This window comes from Leptopilina heterotoma, unplaced genomic scaffold, assembly GCF_015476425.1.
Source record: "Leptopilina heterotoma isolate Lh14 unplaced genomic scaffold, ASM1547642v1 Lhet_80, whole genome shotgun sequence".
Taxonomy (NCBI): domain Eukaryota; kingdom Metazoa; phylum Arthropoda; class Insecta; order Hymenoptera; family Figitidae; genus Leptopilina; species Leptopilina heterotoma.
Genome location: NW_025111181.1, coordinates 207,147 through 222,737, shown reverse-complemented (window position 1 = coordinate 222,737; position 15,591 = coordinate 207,147). Strand labels below are relative to the sequence as shown.

The following is a 15,591-nucleotide window of genomic DNA, read 5'->3' as shown; positions in this document are numbered from 1 at the left end:
AGTTGAAAGTAAATTGACGATATAATTTATTAAAGTTGGAAGTAAATAAAATTTACAGTACGTAACTTAGCTCTGAATTTCTCTACCTTCGTTTCCTTCCTCCCACTTTTGTGTGTGGATCTCTCTTTCCTTTGCCAGCTTTTGGTTTTTTCGCTCCCTTGCCAGGTTTGCCGGACTTTTTCTTCTTTCCTTCTCGTTCACGTGAATTTACCGATGTACTGTATAATAAACAAAGATTTTTTAGTTTAAAAAAATTAGTAATATACAAAAAATCGGTTCATAATTTTTTTAATGATTTTACATTGCTTTAAGAAATATTTCAAATTAAGAATTAAAATTTTACCTTGTAGAAGGTGTCGCAATGTCGTCTTTGAGTATTTTACTCCTGCTTTTAAGAATACTGTTCATCACGTCGACATTGCGTTTCTTCTCCTCTAAAGCATTCTTTGGAGGAGCCTCCTTTTTCCTCTTCATTCCAGGCACTTGTGCAGCAATATCCTTGGCGTCTTTCTCCTTCGGAAGTCTGAAAGAAACAATAGTTTTTTTTCTCTTCTTTTGTTTCCAAATCATTTAGAGTAAGAAAAAAATTTACCTATCCTGAAACTTTCCAACAGACGCTGTGGAAACACGAGCGACTGTAACTGCCGTTGCAAGTTGTTTGGCACTTTTAAAATGAGCCGAACTTGGAAGTCCAACTCGAGGAACTTTAACATTCTTCGCCTTCGCAATATTTCGTAATCTTTGAAGTTCATTTTTAGCTTGTCTCTCTTGTTTTGCGGCAGTTTTCGCTTGGAATGGATCCTCTTTTGGTGTTCCGTCATCTTGTAATTCCACTAGCCAATTTTTCTGTTTATCAGCTTCGGCGCGTTTGAAACCATAACCAGGAACCCATTTCTAAAAATATGGACTTTATCACTCTGAAGTCTTAATTATAAATAAAATCAGGATTGCCACAAAAAATTAATTTTGTTTTTCCCTGATTTCCAGACAAAATTTTAATTTTCTCCCTGACCCTGAAGAATATTCTGATTCACTCTAAAAATTATTAGATACTCAAAAAAATGTTCTATTACTATTTACGAACTTTTTTAATTGTAAAATTATTCGAAAACATCAATAAATTCTTTTTTAAATTAATAATTAATCATTATTATTACACCATAAGAATTAAGATTTACAAAAAATTGCAAATTCAAATCCTTTTACAATGCAACAACTTATGGGAATATTATTAGAAAACATGAAGATATCGATCAATTATTTTTAATACAATTTTTAATGAATTCCTCGAAAAAAGTAATTATTTTCAAAATTCTTTTGCAAGAATTCAATTACATTTCACAAAAAATGAAATTCTTCACAGGATTTCAATTATTTAAAAAAATGGAATAAAAATTTCTTTTCAAGAATTCAATTATATTCATAAATAATCAAATTCTTCACAGGATTTCAAATATTTTTAATCCAATTTTAAGTAAATTCTTCGAAAAATGTAATTATTTTAAAAAATTTTATTACAATTTTTCGAAAGAAATCAATTATAAATTTTTTCTAAAAATTATTGCAAAAGTTCCTTGAGAATTTTGAAATCTAATTGTTTACAATTCAATTTTACGAAATTGCGATTATTCTGAAATCCTTCAATTAAATTATTTAAAAATAAAAACTTGAAATAATATAAAAAAAAATTCAATTAAACTTTTTCAAAAAAATTAATTCTACAGAATTGCCGGTTAAAAGTATGAATAATTTAAATTTTCAAAGATTTAAATTTGAAACCTTTTCAAAATTCAATTCTTTCTAAAAATCCACTCTATAATACTTTTAATATTCAATTATTATCTAAAATTTTAACTGAAATTCATTTTTAAATCAATTTTTATTAGAAAATTCTACGAGAATTCAAGTATTGGAATGGAAATATAAATAATTTTTGAATAATTGAATTCTTTCAAAGAATTTTAACGAAATTTTTAGAATAAATACATATTTCTAGAAATTTGATTACAATTGTATTAAAAATCATTGAAATTCTGGGATGAATTTTATTATTTATGAAATTATTTTAATGTTTGCTTAGAATTTTATCAAAATTTTTTTAAAATAATTGAATTCATTTGAAAAATTTTATTAAAATAGTAGATATTGAAAATTATTGAATTGAGGAAAATTTTTGAGAATAATTGAATATTTGACAAGAAATTTATTAAAATTTTTGAAAATAATTGAATTTTATTAATTTTTAAAGATAATTGAAATTTGGACGAGTTTTTTTTTAAATTTTGAACATAATTGAATTCCTGCAATCATTTGTAACTTCTTCAAAATTAAATTTTCTCCAGTACTTTAATAAAAATCCCTGACTTTTCAGATAAATTTGAAACAATAGTTTTAATAATTATACCTGAAGAACTTCGTCCCATTTAAGTTTCGATGTACCCTTCTTCTTTTTCGTAATTCCCTTCTTTTTGGCAAACTCCTCCCATTTCGTTAAGGGTTTCGGCTTTGGTACTTTACGTGCCCGAGGCAAAAGGAATGTGGCATTTGGTAATTTAGCGACAATCGCTTCTTCCACACGTTCCGTTGGTAATTCCCAAATTTTATTAATTAATAACTGTACATTATCTCGTGTTAAATTTCGCAAAAATTCCTCTGGATTCGAGCTGAAAATGAAAACGAAAAACATTTTATAAGCAAACGTTGCATCATATTTTTGATAATAAAAAATTAATAAATTCAATTAAACTAGAGACATTTTTGAAGATGAATTTAAATAAATACGTATTAAATTAATTCTACATATTGAATTATTTTATTTTATCATTACTTATAAAATAAAGAAAAGCCTTAAATAAAACAGATATTTAAAGTATGACATATTTGCGGTGCAATTTTGAGGTTACCTGAAACTTTTGTTGTCAAATACGTTATAGTCAGATGCCAAAAGAGTTCCTACATCAATATCGAGTTCAATATCTTTTTCGACTGTTATTTCCTTAATTTGATTATCATTTTTAGCTGACTTTTTTAATATTTCACTAACAATATCCATTGTTAAAAGAGTTAAAACAAAATGCACGTGTTGAAACTGGTATTTTCGATATTTTCTGTGTTCTTAATTTAAATTCACAAGTATGAATAACATGAGATGTCAACAAATTTCATTGGTTATGGAAAATAAATCTGCTTTACCGACAAATTTCTGCCAATAAGGGAAAAGTGAATAGCACTTAACATTGAAATAATAAAGCTGTAGTCGCCTTTCTTTGTGTCAGTTTTTTAGTCTATGCTTTAGAGAGTTGTCAGCTGAGCTGTCAGTTACCTGTCAAATATTCAATCTATGCTATTTAATATCAAGGATTTGCACCTTTCGCCAAGTAACTGGAAGTTTATTTTACCTCTTTAACCCATTACAGTTAACTAAAGAATGCAGATACATAGTTACGTACACAAATAAAAGATTTTCAATATCCGTGTAACAAGAATCAACGAATCATTCTTCATGCATCTGTGACTCAACTATTAATTTCTTTGAATTTAAATTCTATTTTATCTAATTAAATATCTACTTGGGTTTAACCCTGTGGATCTTTAATTCAATATGAGTTCTAATAAACATGTGAATGTGGCTATAATTCAAAAGTGAAAAAAGTTTCGTTTGTTAATTAACAAGTGATTTGAAATTAAATTTAAATTTTCATGTATAGAAAAAGTGCAATTCTTGATGATTATTAATTAAATGTTTTAAAAATATGGCAAGTGGAGGAGGTAGTAGTTTTATTAGTAAACCGGCCAGAGGTTGGTTACACCCTGATCATCTCGTTAGCAAGGAAGGAATTACCTATGCAGTTAGAGTAAGTTTTTAATTTTATTAAAAGAGAAAAACTGTTTTATGAAGAGAAGAGAGAATTGTCTTTTTTTTCTCTTTAATATTATTTAATTATTTATTTAATATTATTTGTTTAATTAAAATGATTGTTTACAGTATATTGGATGTCTCGAAGTCAACACGTCTATGAAGAGTTTGGATTTTGAGACGAGATCATGTGTAGCCAAGTAAGTTTTTGTTTTGCTTTTTTTTGTCTTACTGACAAGCACTGAAATTTAATTTATAATTGGAACTTCGACAACAGTTGATGTAATATTTATTATTTAATTTGCAGAGAATGTATAAACAGAGTGTGTGAAGCTGCAGGACTAAAATCAGCCGATAAAAAAAGGAGGGTCGATAGAAAAGTTTTGAGAGCAATATCAGACAAGCCTTGTATGGATCATGCAGGATCAAACATTGAATTGACCATAAGTAGTTGTAGTTTAACTTTAACGATACTTGAAACTGATCAAGTAATTGCTAAACATGAAATGCCTCGCATCTCCTTCGCCTCTGGTGGTGATACGGTAAAAAACATCCCATATTTTAAAACTTACTTTAGATTTCAAACAATTTAAGTTACTTACCCTTTTTAAATTTTTTTTTTAGTTTTCCCTGGAAAAGTTATTATTTTTCGATCTATTTATAATTTTATAATATGAATTTACTATCTTTTGATAGTAATTTAATTTAATTTGCAATATTTTGATAGTAATTTAATTTAATTTACTATCTTTTGATTTTAATTTAATTTACTATCTTGTTATCTTTTCTTATTTATCAAAATTGATCATTTGCGAGTGATTAATGATGAATTAATTTTCAATTTCCAGGATATTTTAGACTTCGTTGCTTACGTGGCGAAAGATATTAAAGAATGGCGAGCTTGTTACGTTCTAGAATGTGGAGGCGGTTTGGCACAAGATGTAATATCAACAATTGGACAAGCATTTGAACTCAGATTTAAAGAATTTCTCACCAAACCTTCATCACTGCAGTGAGTAAAATTTCCAGTTTTTCTTTTTTTCGTTTCGTTTTTTTTTTTCATTGAAAATGAAAAATTTATTTATTATTAACAATCATTTTGTGTGTGTAAATTTAGCCCAGCATTAAATGGTTTACGGGAGGCAGACAGAGATTATTACAATGATTTGCCTGGAAAAGTCCCACCCGATATAGGACCACCTCCAGTACCTCCACTACCAATTTCTGCATCAACTTTGCCAAATTTAAAACATCATCATTCCAATCATAATCATGCGGGTAGCAGTATTCAAAATACACCATTACCAGATCCAACATCTAGTAATTGTATGAAACAATCTCAACATTGGTCAGGTAATAGAAAACTTTTGCCTTAAAATTTAATTTTTATTTATTACATCAAAGAAAAGTGTATTATTATTATTATTATTACTCTAATCATAATATTATTTTTCAATTTAATAATGTTCAATTTAAAAATTCTATTTTCAGAATCAGATAATTTAATAGACTTGAGTTCAGATTCCCTTCCATTGCCTTCCAATTATAATGCGCCCGAGCACAATTACGTAAATGACACAATCATTGCTGCAAATAAGGAGAGTCGAAGAGAACCAGTTACTTTCTTTGACGCCTTTGATATGCGTAAGATTATCTTTCTAGATTTCAATATTATTGCCTTATTGATTTTTAATCTGTAGAATCTTTGTTAATTTTTGATAATTTAATTTTTATTATTATACTTTTTTGGAAATTAAATAAAAGAAATTATTAATTTATTATTAAATTTTAAAATTAAATTTGACGCGTCCAGAAGATATGGACCTGAGAAGCAAAAAATTTTGAGTTATGTTTGTAAATTCTAAAAATATATTCTTTAGTTATTACTATTTACAATTTGAATAATATGTTTCAGAACCTTTTTGTACTGCCATATCGGAAATAATCAAATTGAGTCCCGAATCACAAAAACATCAATTAAAACAGGAAATTTGGTTTCATGGTAGTGTCAGTAGATTTGAGGCCGAATCTATGCTCTCCAGGGTGTGTTGTCATTTTATTCTTTCTCCCGTTTCTTTTTTTTTAAATGAAAATACAATTTAATAATTTGTATTTCCTTTAGGATGGGGATTTTCTAGTTCGTGAATCTCAAGGCTCACCCGGTCAATATGTGTTAACTGGCATGAATAATGGAACTCCAAAACATTTATTACTGATAGATCCTGAAGGAGTTGTAAGTGTTTAATTATTTTCTTTGAATTTAAAAATTTCTATTTATTTCTCTATTTGTTAATTTATTTTTTCGAATTAACAAATTTATGGTATTTATTCAGGGTTGCCAACAAAAAATTTAATTTTGTTTTTCTCTGATTTCCAGACAGAATTTTGTCTTTTTCCCCGTCTCTCAAAACTATTCCTACTTCACTTTGAAAATGATTCAAGTACTTTTAACAAAATTCCCTGACTTTTCCTTGAGTTCCCTGATTTCCCTGATCTGTGGCTACCCTGTTATTTCTAAATACCATAAAAAATATTGAAATATTAATAATTAATATTTTTAAAGGTACGCACAAAGGATCGTGTATTTGATAGCGTAAGTCATTTGGTGAATCATCATTGCGACCATGCTTTACCAATAATATCTGCAGATAGTGCTTTGGTGCTTCGGTATCCCGTCCCTAGACGTACCGCATTTTAAAAAAAAGCTTCTCAAAACAAAAAAGTAAGCCACTAATTTTACAGAATTTTTATGCAAAACGTCATGACAGTTTTTTTTTAAAGAACAATTACAGGGAATAACAGTTTAATATTCCACTTTCAGAATTATTCAATTTGCATAAATATAGAGAAATATGTGAAAGGAATTTATAGCATTTTCATCATAACACATATTATGTGTATTTAAATTTAAATATTAACTAGGAAACAATTGAAAAAAAATATTCATACAGCAATTTTAAAAAATACTTCTTAATTGACGTGTCTAAAAATTTATTTTTATTACTTTTTTATTTATCGCAAATTTTTTATACGAATTAAATTGTATTATATACTCGAATATTTTCTTCTTTTTTTCAAAGAGAAATTTATTCTATTTTTTTAAGATTATTTTTTAAAAACAAATAGTGAATTTTGATAGAAGAAATTTCAAAATGTTGATATTGATAAAATTTTAAATGAGTTTAAATTATTTTTGAATTCAAATAGGAAAAAAAACCAAAGTCTACCAATTATAATGCGACTTTAATCTCTGTTTCGACCAAATATTATTTTTATCATGTTATATATTTTGTGATTTCAACGATTTTTTTAGCAAAATAAATATGTGATTAATAATTAAATTTTAATACGAAATTATACATTTACATACTAAAATTTATACATATTTACCATTTAAATAATCGATGGCTTTATGTATTAAATTCGTCTGGAAGTTGATAGTAAAAAAAGAAAAGAATTGCAGTTTTATTACTTGTTTGTTTTATTTCCATAATAAAAGAAAATATTCTTAAACCCTGACATTTGAAAATAATAATTGCCTTCTAAGGATGAAAAACTATAAGAATATATTTTCGCTCTGCAGTCATTTTTCTTTTTATCACAAATATTCGTTAAAGTTATTTAACAAAAATCTCAATTGTTATACAATTATACAGTCATTTTTCTACTCTAGAGTTAAACCATATTTTTTTAAAAATATTATTGAAAATGACAAAAAAAAATACAGTCTAACTCTATTAATAAAATATTTTTAAATCTCATTTAATCGAAAATTTTTAAAAATTGTGATAACGAGATAAAAAAATATTTTTTGAACAATCATTTTACTGACTATTGAACACGTGTCAATTACTTCAAATCATTATTTATAATTCTTATAAAATTTATATTCTCAATATAAATCTATAATTATATTTTAAAATGTTTATATACATATTGTTGTATATCGTAAATATTCAATATTTACAAATTTTATTCAACATATTTAGTTGATTCATATGTTTAAATATTTTTGATCAATGTTTTCATTTTTTAATTTTTTTCTAAAGACATTTAAAAACTATAAAATCGCAAGAAGAAAAAAAATTGCCACACGTTTGTAAATTAGAAAAAAGTATCTGAAAAAATACTTATACAAAATGAAATGCTTCACGCATAAACACAATAGTTAAGAAATCTTCATTTAACATTGAAAAATTACGCGTTTTCTTAACTTTCGGGCAGAAATAAAGAAAACAAGAAACTAATTTACTTCCCTATTACATAATTTATGTTTCTAGCATACACACTATTTGTTATTCGAAAAGAAAAGTTTTAAGATAAGAAAAACTAAAGTAAAGATTCTATTTTTGGCACAATTTTTCTTTTTGTTTTGTATATTATTATGTAATAGCAAAGTAAATAAATTTCCAAGTAAGTCTTGAATATCACTTTGTGATTAAATGTTGAGAAAAATTTTCGTTTTTAAATACCTGCTATGTTCATTAAAAAAATGTTTTAACCTTGATTAAGTCCCGATCCGTGGAGTTCTATGAAACTTTCCAAAGATTGTGGTACAGTGCCGCAGTAAGATAAATTATATGTTTTTACTACTTTTGCAGCCATACACTTCAACGATAACTTTGTTTGCGTTCTTAATATTATTTCAGCAACACCTGAAAATTTAGAATTATTTATTTCACTTTAGAAAATTGACACATTTTAATTAATTAATAGCATTTTCAAAAAATGCAATTTAAAAAAAAAAATTTTATAAAATACTAAGCAAGAATTCAATTATTTTTATAATTGAATATTTCATAATTTCTGAATAAATTTTATAAATGTTAAATTCAAAAACCTGTTGTTGCGGCGTCATAAGGCGTTTTTCCTTGACTATTTACAGTATCCATATGTGCTCCAGCTTCTATCAGTGCCATTATAATTGCGTGTAACGTCAAAAAATCACTACGTGAAAAAATTTTAATTTAAATTTCAGATGAATATTTAAATATTATTATTATTATTAAAATATTATTTGGCCTAAATTATTATAAAGTACGACAATTTTTCGACAAATTGACAATTTATAATGATTAATTTTAAAGACAAAAAAAAATACCTTATAGGTTTTTCGTAATTGACAATAACATGAAGAGGAGTATTTCTTTCGCCGTCCATTGCATTGACATCGGCACCACATTGGATTAACAATAACGCTGTACTGGCACAAGGAAATCTGTGAAGAAATATAAAATAAATACAGTACACTTGACATTTTATTTAAAAAAAAATCGATAATTAAACTCACTTGCAAACATCGTTTGTATGAAAATCGTCAACTGGAGTTTCGGCATTAACGGCAAGATGCAAAATAGTTTGACCATCTCGAAGTGTAGCTTTAAGTGAGCATAATTTATGCACCAAATAGTGTGCTTTCCTTAAATCTATTTTGTCCTTGTCTCTTTCATTCAGCGTTATTAATTTCGTTAAAATTGCCAATATGTACAGAGTTGTTGTAATATTCGATTCCATTTCATCCTAAATGATAAAAATACAATATTTAAATCTACAATTTTTTAGGCTTCAATAAATTTTGTTTAAATTTTGTTTCTTATTTTATCGTAGAGAAATAATTTTAAGTAGAAAAAATGTGACTCACTTTACTTACGATAGACTGATCAACATCGTCTTTTGGCTCTGGATTATCAATTTTTGTTTTATTTCTTTCAATTTCAGTGACACTCGCTTCTAGGACATTTAAAACTTGAGTAAATTGTAATTCAATGCCCACGTGAATCATCTGCGAGAATACCTAAAAGAAAATTTTTAAAAATAATTAATTTTAATTCAAATTTTTGAAAATTTGAATTTTTCATTTTTTACAATTTTGGAGAATTAATTTTTTTGGAAAAAGTTTAATTGAATTTTTTTTATATTATTTCAAGTTTTTATTTTTTAGTATAATTATATTTAATTATTTTTAAAATGAATCAGATTATTCTTTAGAATCAGGGAAAAAGTTAAAATTTTTTCTAAAAATCAGAGTAAAGTTCGGACAAAACAAAATTAAATTTTTTGTGGAACAACAGACTATGAATAAATAGATTATTTACTTGAGCAAATCTGAGAAGATCTTTGACCACGGAAATATTGTTTAACTGCCTCAAGTGTAATGCACGTAGCCACAAATCGATGCATCTATCAAAACGGGCAGCATCCGCAAAAACAGCTCCTCTATAAACAATCGGATGTGGCACTTCTGGATTATGTGTTCCTAAAACAAACATAGAAATTAATCGCACTATGAAAAATAAATATTCTTTCATTTTGTAAGTTTTATGCCAAATTTCATTAGTGAAAAATAATTTTTCTCAACAAAAGTATAAATAAATAAAGGATAAAAATAATTCCCATCGAAATAGAGAATATTACCTAATATTCTTTCTCTAATAACCAACGATTCCATATGAAGGGAATTTGGATCGAGTCTTATATTCAATAATTCCGTTAAGTCTTCACACTCTCGCCAATTTTCATAAGCCGGCACTGGCTCACTTCTCTTTTTACGTATTATATTATTTGGATCACTGTACCTGGAAATGAAACAAATAGATGAAATATATCAAAAATAAAATATCTTTAAAAAAAAGTTTAACTTAAGTTAATGTTATTTTTACACATAAATGATTCTTTTTAATTATGTAAATTTGAAAATAGTTTTTATAAAAATATTCTATAACGAATATTTTACCTCAAGGACATGGCTTTGTTCAAATATAAATTCGCCAATCTGAGGCAATAATTATCCTTGTCATTAGCATAGGATGCTCCCAGTAATTCATAGGCATCTATAATCTCTTCCTTGGTAACTTTCTCCCTTGTCACTAAATACTCGACAATATGTCTCCTCGTTCTCTCGGCGGCTACCATCAACGGTGTCATTCCACAAATATTCTTTGTCATTTTCGTTCCATGATTCAATAATTCAATTACTACTTTATAATGATTGCATTCTGAGGCAAAGTGCAAAGCCGTTGCACCACAATGTGCCCGTTCGTTTGGATCTGCACCGTTTTCTAAAAGAAAACTCACCTGGTTTAAAAAAGAAAATGTTTTTTAAAAAAAATGCGCACAGTACTACAAACTTGAATACTTAATTATTAACAGTAAATTATTAAATTTAATCTGATATTGTTTTAATGCAGATTTATCAATTTAATGTAATTTTCAAAAAGTGATTATCAACTCAAAAAGTGATTATATAACAATAATATAATTTATTGTATTCTGTTTAATATACTAACGACGTGGTGGTGTCCCTTGTAAGCCGCGATCATTAAGCAAGTATTATTGTACTTATTAGCGATGTGAATATTTGCTTGATGTTCGGCTAAGTATTTGACAATATCTAATCTCCCACTGAAGCAAGCAGCTCTCAAAGGTGTAGAATTTGTTTTTGTTGGATGATTAACATCCGCTCCTGCTTTAACAAGCGTCTTGACAAGGCCCAAATGTCCAGTACCTGAAACAAATTGAAAAAATAAAATGAAGAATAAAATTAATTTATTTTCAGGCATCACAGTATCTTTTATCCTCCATAAAGGTGAAAAGAGAAATTTTTTTTATCAAAAAGGGGACAAAAAATATACCAAACAACAAATTAAAATGTGTTAAAAGTTATATTATCAATATCAAATGTAGATATTAAAAATCATTGAAGTGAGGACAATTTTTGAAAATAATTGAAGTTTTGCCATTGATTTTATTAAAATTAAAAAAAAAAGGAATTTTATTATTTATAAAGATAATTGAAATTTTGACAAGAATTGAAAAATATTTTTGAACATAATTGAATTTCTGCAATCATTCGTAATTTCTCCAAAATTCAATTTTTACATCCCCATCACATGAGAAGGTTATTAGTTTTTTTTTTAGTGTTTTTAACTAAAATTCTTCTATTACACTTTGAAGAAGATTTCAAAAAGAAAAAACTATATGCGATGCCTGTATATTTTGCAACAATATTAATTACCTGCAGCACACCAAAGAGCGCTTGCCCCTTCAATAAAAAATTCATCAAATTTAACAGTTCCCTGCGCTTCTAAATCGGGTTTAAATTTATCCAACAACATTTTAACAACCCGATGATTACCATAACGGGAAGCAACTATTAAGGGTGTACATCTTTGTCCATCATCTTGTAGTACTGTCTGAAAGAAAAGAAATTATTCAATATTTCAATTTCTTGAAGTGAAAAAAAATTGGAACGTTTTATTTTCATATATATATATATATAGATTCATAGACGTTATTTATAAACGTGTTTCGAAAAAATAAATTCACTTAATTAATCTCTTTTTATATAAATTAATTTCTATAGTTCTTTGTTCCTTTGAACCTTTGTTTGAAAATTTCTACGTAGACATTACTGGCAGTTTGCCAAAATAAGAAGCCAACTGAGAGTTCAGTTACACGTGCGTTGCTTCTTTTTTTTTTAAATATCTCTTCCAACAAGATCACTAACATGCGACAAAGTGATGGAGACCAAATAAACTGATTAAATTTTAATTTTTTGTTCTATTTATAGTCAGAAAATGGTTAGAAAACAAAAATCGAAGATGATTGAACTAACAAAAGATATAACAAAGAAGGTTAAATTTATATTATTTAATATGAACGTTGATCAAAGAAAAAAATTTGTTTAAAGTGTTCAAATATTATTTTTAATAAATATACAACAATTATTCTTAAAGCATTAATACAAATTTTTCTTTTTTTATTTTTGTGCTAAATTATTACGTTATCACTGAATAATAAAATTTTTTTAAACAAGTTTTTTCGTTCATAAACGTTGTGGACTTCAACTTGGCTATATTAATATTTAAACTTTAAAGTGATAAAATTATTCTTATTTCAGGCTAATTTCTTTAAAACAAAAATGTGTAGTTTTAAAGAAATATAAAGAAGAAACAAAGAGAAAACAAACAAAACGAACCAAAAGTTAAAATTACACGTTTTCGTCACAAAATTAAAAAGAAAATCGTAAACAAGATCAAAGGGCTTAATGATTGATGAGTTATTGATGTTGACAAAAAAAAATGACGTTTTACCTGATTGATGAGACAGTTAATTTGTTCTGGAGTTTGTTCGCTGAGAAGAGCGTAAAGTGTAATTGCCATTCCATCTCTAGCTGCATAATAAACCCGATTCATAAGTGAAACACTGACATTAGTTTTTTCAGCCATTTCAAGGGTTGATTCAGTTTGAAATGTCATGGTCATGGTTCCTCACTTTATAATATAAATCAACACTTTATACTTTCTCCAACGAATCATTCCTTCAGACTGATAACCTCAAAAAATTACTCTCGCCGCCCCATTTAAGCTATAAATATACTCAAACTATATAGCTAATATCAAACACAACTTGATATATACATGTGCGTTTCGAGAGAGAGAATATTCACATGTAAAAATCTTATTGAACTTGCCTCTACTACGAAAATAGACAATGACTTGTACCAAATTCGTGCCAAGATTAATTTTCCTCCTGTTTCTTTTTAGACTAAATCAAATATATGTATATATAATAAATTTCAATTTTAAATACACCAGAAAAATTCCCAAAAAGAAAGGAAATTATAATTTCATTAATAAAATAGTGTTTTTTTTTCCTTTTGGATCAAAACGATTAAAACGAACTTTTCTTTGCAGGGTAGATATTAATTCTTTTCTATAAATAAAACTCATCACCATTTGTAAAATATGTATAAAAATTAGGTACACTTTTTTAAGTGTAGAGAATTAACTGCTAAATCACTTATTTGTTCGTATACTTAAAAATCCTATCTGAGATTATGTGCAAACGCAAAAATAAACAAAGTCAACAAAGTTAATGACAGATGTTTGTATTGTTCCTTGAATCATGAAATTTGTCTGAGTCTTCGATTCAATTATACGTAGTATTTTTTGTTTCTATATTAATTTACTTCCACTAATGTTTATTTTAACTTTAACCGCGTGTAAATAGTTTAAAATTATACTACAACAATAATGAAGTATTTAATAAATTTAAAATTACATTAATCAGTTCCTGTATCCTGTTTTATCAATTTGAAAGCAGATGGCGCTGGCAAAATTTAGCGCCACCTGCAGACAAACTGTGGAAGTAGGTTTAAAATTAATATTTTATTTACAACAAAACCAGTTTAATGAGTTTATTGTTAAGTAATATTAGACTATTCAAATGTTTGTATATTAAAGTAACGAAATGGATGAAATACCAACATTTAAATATATCTCAAATATTAATTTACAGAAATATTTATTTTAACAATAAAGTCGTCTGCTACAGAAACAGCTGATTGCTGTCTGCGAACATTTTTAGGTTACGTTCGTCCTTAAAGTCTTGTTTTTATTGTTCTTATTTTACAATTTGTTTATTATTAATGAAGTTCTAAACTTTCAAAAGTTACATCAATTAATTAACTTCGTTTTAAATTATAAATAAAAATTTACTATTTGTAAACTATGCCCGAATCCTCTGTCAAAATTGCGAACAAAACTGATGATGACATAGACGACCCACTTGACCGCATGTTAAAAAAAACAGGATGCATGGAATTGCATTTTAAAGTTCAGGTGAAAATATTTATTCAGTAAATATTTATGTTCTTTTTAAATATATGTTTGATTTTTATTAAAAATCTTGCACTACCTATAAATTTGTAATTACTTTTTTACTATTACAAACTTAGGAACGAAATTTTCTATTATTAAATTCAGTGAATAATATTAAACATTAAAAATATTAAATTTGTAAACATTTTAAACATAAATTATTGAAATTACCGAATGATAAACATTTTTATGCTAAATTCCTTTCCTTAATGAATAAATTAACAAAACTAAACCAATTTTAGGAGTGCATAGCAGAAACACAAGATTGGAGAAAGTGTAAAGATCAAGTGAACACATTTAGAACTTGCATGGAGGAGTATCAACGAAACAAGGAAAGAAAATAATGGCATTAATTGTAAATAAACTAAAGTCCCTCTTTAAAGATCAATTTCGATCAATGATATTGGACTGTAAAATGGTTATAGTAGTTCGTACTGATATTCCAATGGGAACAGGAAAAATTGCAGCACAATGTGCTCACGCTGCCGTGCAATGTTGTCAGGAAGTTATTTCGATAAAAGCACATAAACAAGCTTTTAATTCTTGGTTATTACTGGGTCAACCAAAAATTGTAGTTCAAATTCCCAGTGAAAAATTACTCTTAAATTTAGCCGACGAAGCCGCCAAGGCAGGTCTTCCTTTTGCAGTAATAAGAGACGCTGGTAGAACACAATTAGAACCTGGCACTATTTCCGTTTTAGGAATTGGACCCGCACCTAAAGAATCTGTCAATAAAATAACTTCGTCATTAAAATTACTGTAAGACTTCAAAATAAACACCTAGGTTTAAAAAAAAATTTAGTTTTTTCAACAGGGTTGCAAGAAAAATGTAATTTTGTTTTTCCCTGATTTCCAGACAAAATTTTGACTTTTTTGCTAAATCCTAAAGAATATTCTGATTCACTCTAAAAATTATTAGATATTCAAAAAAATGTTCTATTACTATTCTATCACTATTACTATTCTATTACTATTCTATTACTATTTATGAAATTAATTTAATTCCTAAAAAGAATTTTATTACCTATTTATTAAAATAATTAAATCCTTGTAAAAAATTGAATAATTGCGTAG

General features: G+C 26.8%; 4 protein-coding genes across 8 annotated transcripts; 2 read left to right on the top strand and 2 right to left on the bottom strand.

Moving 5' to 3' along the window:
* Window positions 1–9: 9 nt before the first annotated feature.
* On the bottom strand, window positions 10–3,125 carry LOC122511060 (ribosome biogenesis regulatory protein homolog). The gene is made up of 5 exons (XM_043626092.1): window positions 2,904–3,125; window positions 2,405–2,663; window positions 593–894; window positions 344–523; window positions 10–218 (listed from the first exon to the last, which is right to left on the bottom strand). Exons 1-5 carry the CDS (start codon window positions 3,050–3,052, stop codon window positions 83–85), a joined length of 1,026 nt encoding a protein of 341 aa, XP_043482027.1. The 5' UTR covers window positions 3,053–3,125; the 3' UTR covers window positions 10–82.
* Window positions 3,126–3,278: 153 nt separating this feature from the next.
* Window positions 3,279–6,871, top strand: LOC122511058 (SHC-transforming protein 1). 2 transcript variants are annotated; one of them, XM_043626091.1, is made up of 10 exons: window positions 3,279–3,854; window positions 3,986–4,056; window positions 4,164–4,398; window positions 4,705–4,868; window positions 4,974–5,209; window positions 5,348–5,500; window positions 5,772–5,899; window positions 5,979–6,089; window positions 6,420–6,578; window positions 6,678–6,871. In XM_043626091.1, the coding sequence occupies exons 1-9, from the start codon at window positions 3,753–3,755 to the stop codon at window positions 6,552–6,554; spliced, it is 1,335 nt and encodes a 444-aa protein (XP_043482026.1). In that variant the 5' UTR covers window positions 3,279–3,752; the 3' UTR covers window positions 6,555–6,578; window positions 6,678–6,871. The 2 variants fall into 2 exon arrangements, with proteins under 2 accessions (XP_043482026.1, XP_043482025.1); XM_043626090.1 differs by having other exon boundaries at window positions 6,420–6,871.
* Window positions 6,872–7,922: 1,051 nt separating this feature from the next.
* Window positions 7,923–13,940, bottom strand: LOC122511057 (protein fem-1 homolog B-like). Of its 4 annotated transcripts, none has more exons than XM_043626087.1 (12): window positions 13,329–13,940; window positions 12,949–13,222; window positions 11,871–12,048; window positions 11,143–11,360; window positions 10,590–10,930; window positions 10,271–10,431; window positions 9,952–10,112; window positions 9,498–9,650; window positions 9,147–9,376; window positions 8,958–9,074; window positions 8,697–8,803; window positions 7,923–8,511 (listed from the first exon to the last, which is right to left on the bottom strand). In XM_043626087.1, the coding sequence occupies exons 2-12, from the start codon at window positions 13,117–13,119 to the stop codon at window positions 8,354–8,356; spliced, it is 1,995 nt and encodes a 664-aa protein (XP_043482022.1). In that variant the 5' UTR covers window positions 13,120–13,222; window positions 13,329–13,940; the 3' UTR covers window positions 7,923–8,353. The 4 variants fall into 4 exon arrangements, with proteins under 4 accessions (XP_043482022.1, XP_043482023.1, XP_043482021.1 ...); XM_043626088.1 differs by having other exon boundaries at window positions 13,919–13,933; XM_043626086.1 differs by having other exon boundaries at window positions 12,949–13,940.
* Window positions 13,941–14,079: 139 nt separating this feature from the next.
* On the top strand, window positions 14,080–15,314 carry LOC122511080 (peptidyl-tRNA hydrolase 2, mitochondrial-like). Its single transcript, XM_043626123.1, has 2 exons — window positions 14,080–14,478; window positions 14,760–15,314. Exon 2 carries the CDS (start codon window positions 14,861–14,863, stop codon window positions 15,278–15,280), a length of 420 nt encoding a protein of 139 aa, XP_043482058.1. The 5' UTR covers window positions 14,080–14,478; window positions 14,760–14,860; the 3' UTR covers window positions 15,281–15,314.
* Window positions 15,315–15,591: the final 277 nt, after the last annotated feature.

Bases quoted from the DNA above. Each gene is read 5' to 3' on its own strand.
- LOC122511060 (XM_043626092.1), bottom strand. From the start codon at position 3,052: ATGGATATTGTTAGTGAAATATTAAAAAAGTCAGCTAAAAATGATAAT. The intron at 895-2,404 runs GTATAATTATTA...CCATATTTTTAG, and splicing joins AATGGGACGAAGTTCTTCAG to AAATGGGTTCCTGGTTATGG. The intron at 524-592 runs GTAAATTTTTTT...TGTTTCTTTCAG, and splicing joins GTTGGAAAGTTTCAGGATAG to ACTTCCGAAGGAGAAAGACG.
- LOC122511058 (XM_043626091.1), top strand. From the start codon at position 3,753: ATGGCAAGTGGAGGAGGTAGTAGTTTTATTAGTAAACCGGCCAGAGGT. The intron at 4,869-4,973 runs GTGAGTAAAATT...GTGTAAATTTAG, and splicing joins ACCAAACCTTCATCACTGCA to CCCAGCATTAAATGGTTTAC. The intron at 5,501-5,771 runs GTAAGATTATCT...AATATGTTTCAG, and splicing joins CTTTGACGCCTTTGATATGC to AACCTTTTTGTACTGCCATA.
- LOC122511057 (XM_043626086.1), bottom strand. From the start codon at position 13,119: ATGACCATGACATTTCAAACTGAATCAACCCTTGAAATGGCTGAAAAA. The intron at 9,651-9,951 runs GTAAATAATCTA...ATTTTCTTTTAG, and splicing joins ATCTTCTCAGATTTGCTCAA to GTATTCTCGCAGATGATTCA. The intron at 8,512-8,696 runs GTTTTTGAATTT...CTAAATTTTCAG, and splicing joins TTATGACGCCGCAACAACAG to GTGTTGCTGAAATAATATTA.
- LOC122511080 (XM_043626123.1), top strand. From the start codon at position 14,861: ATGGCATTAATTGTAAATAAACTAAAGTCCCTCTTTAAAGATCAATTT.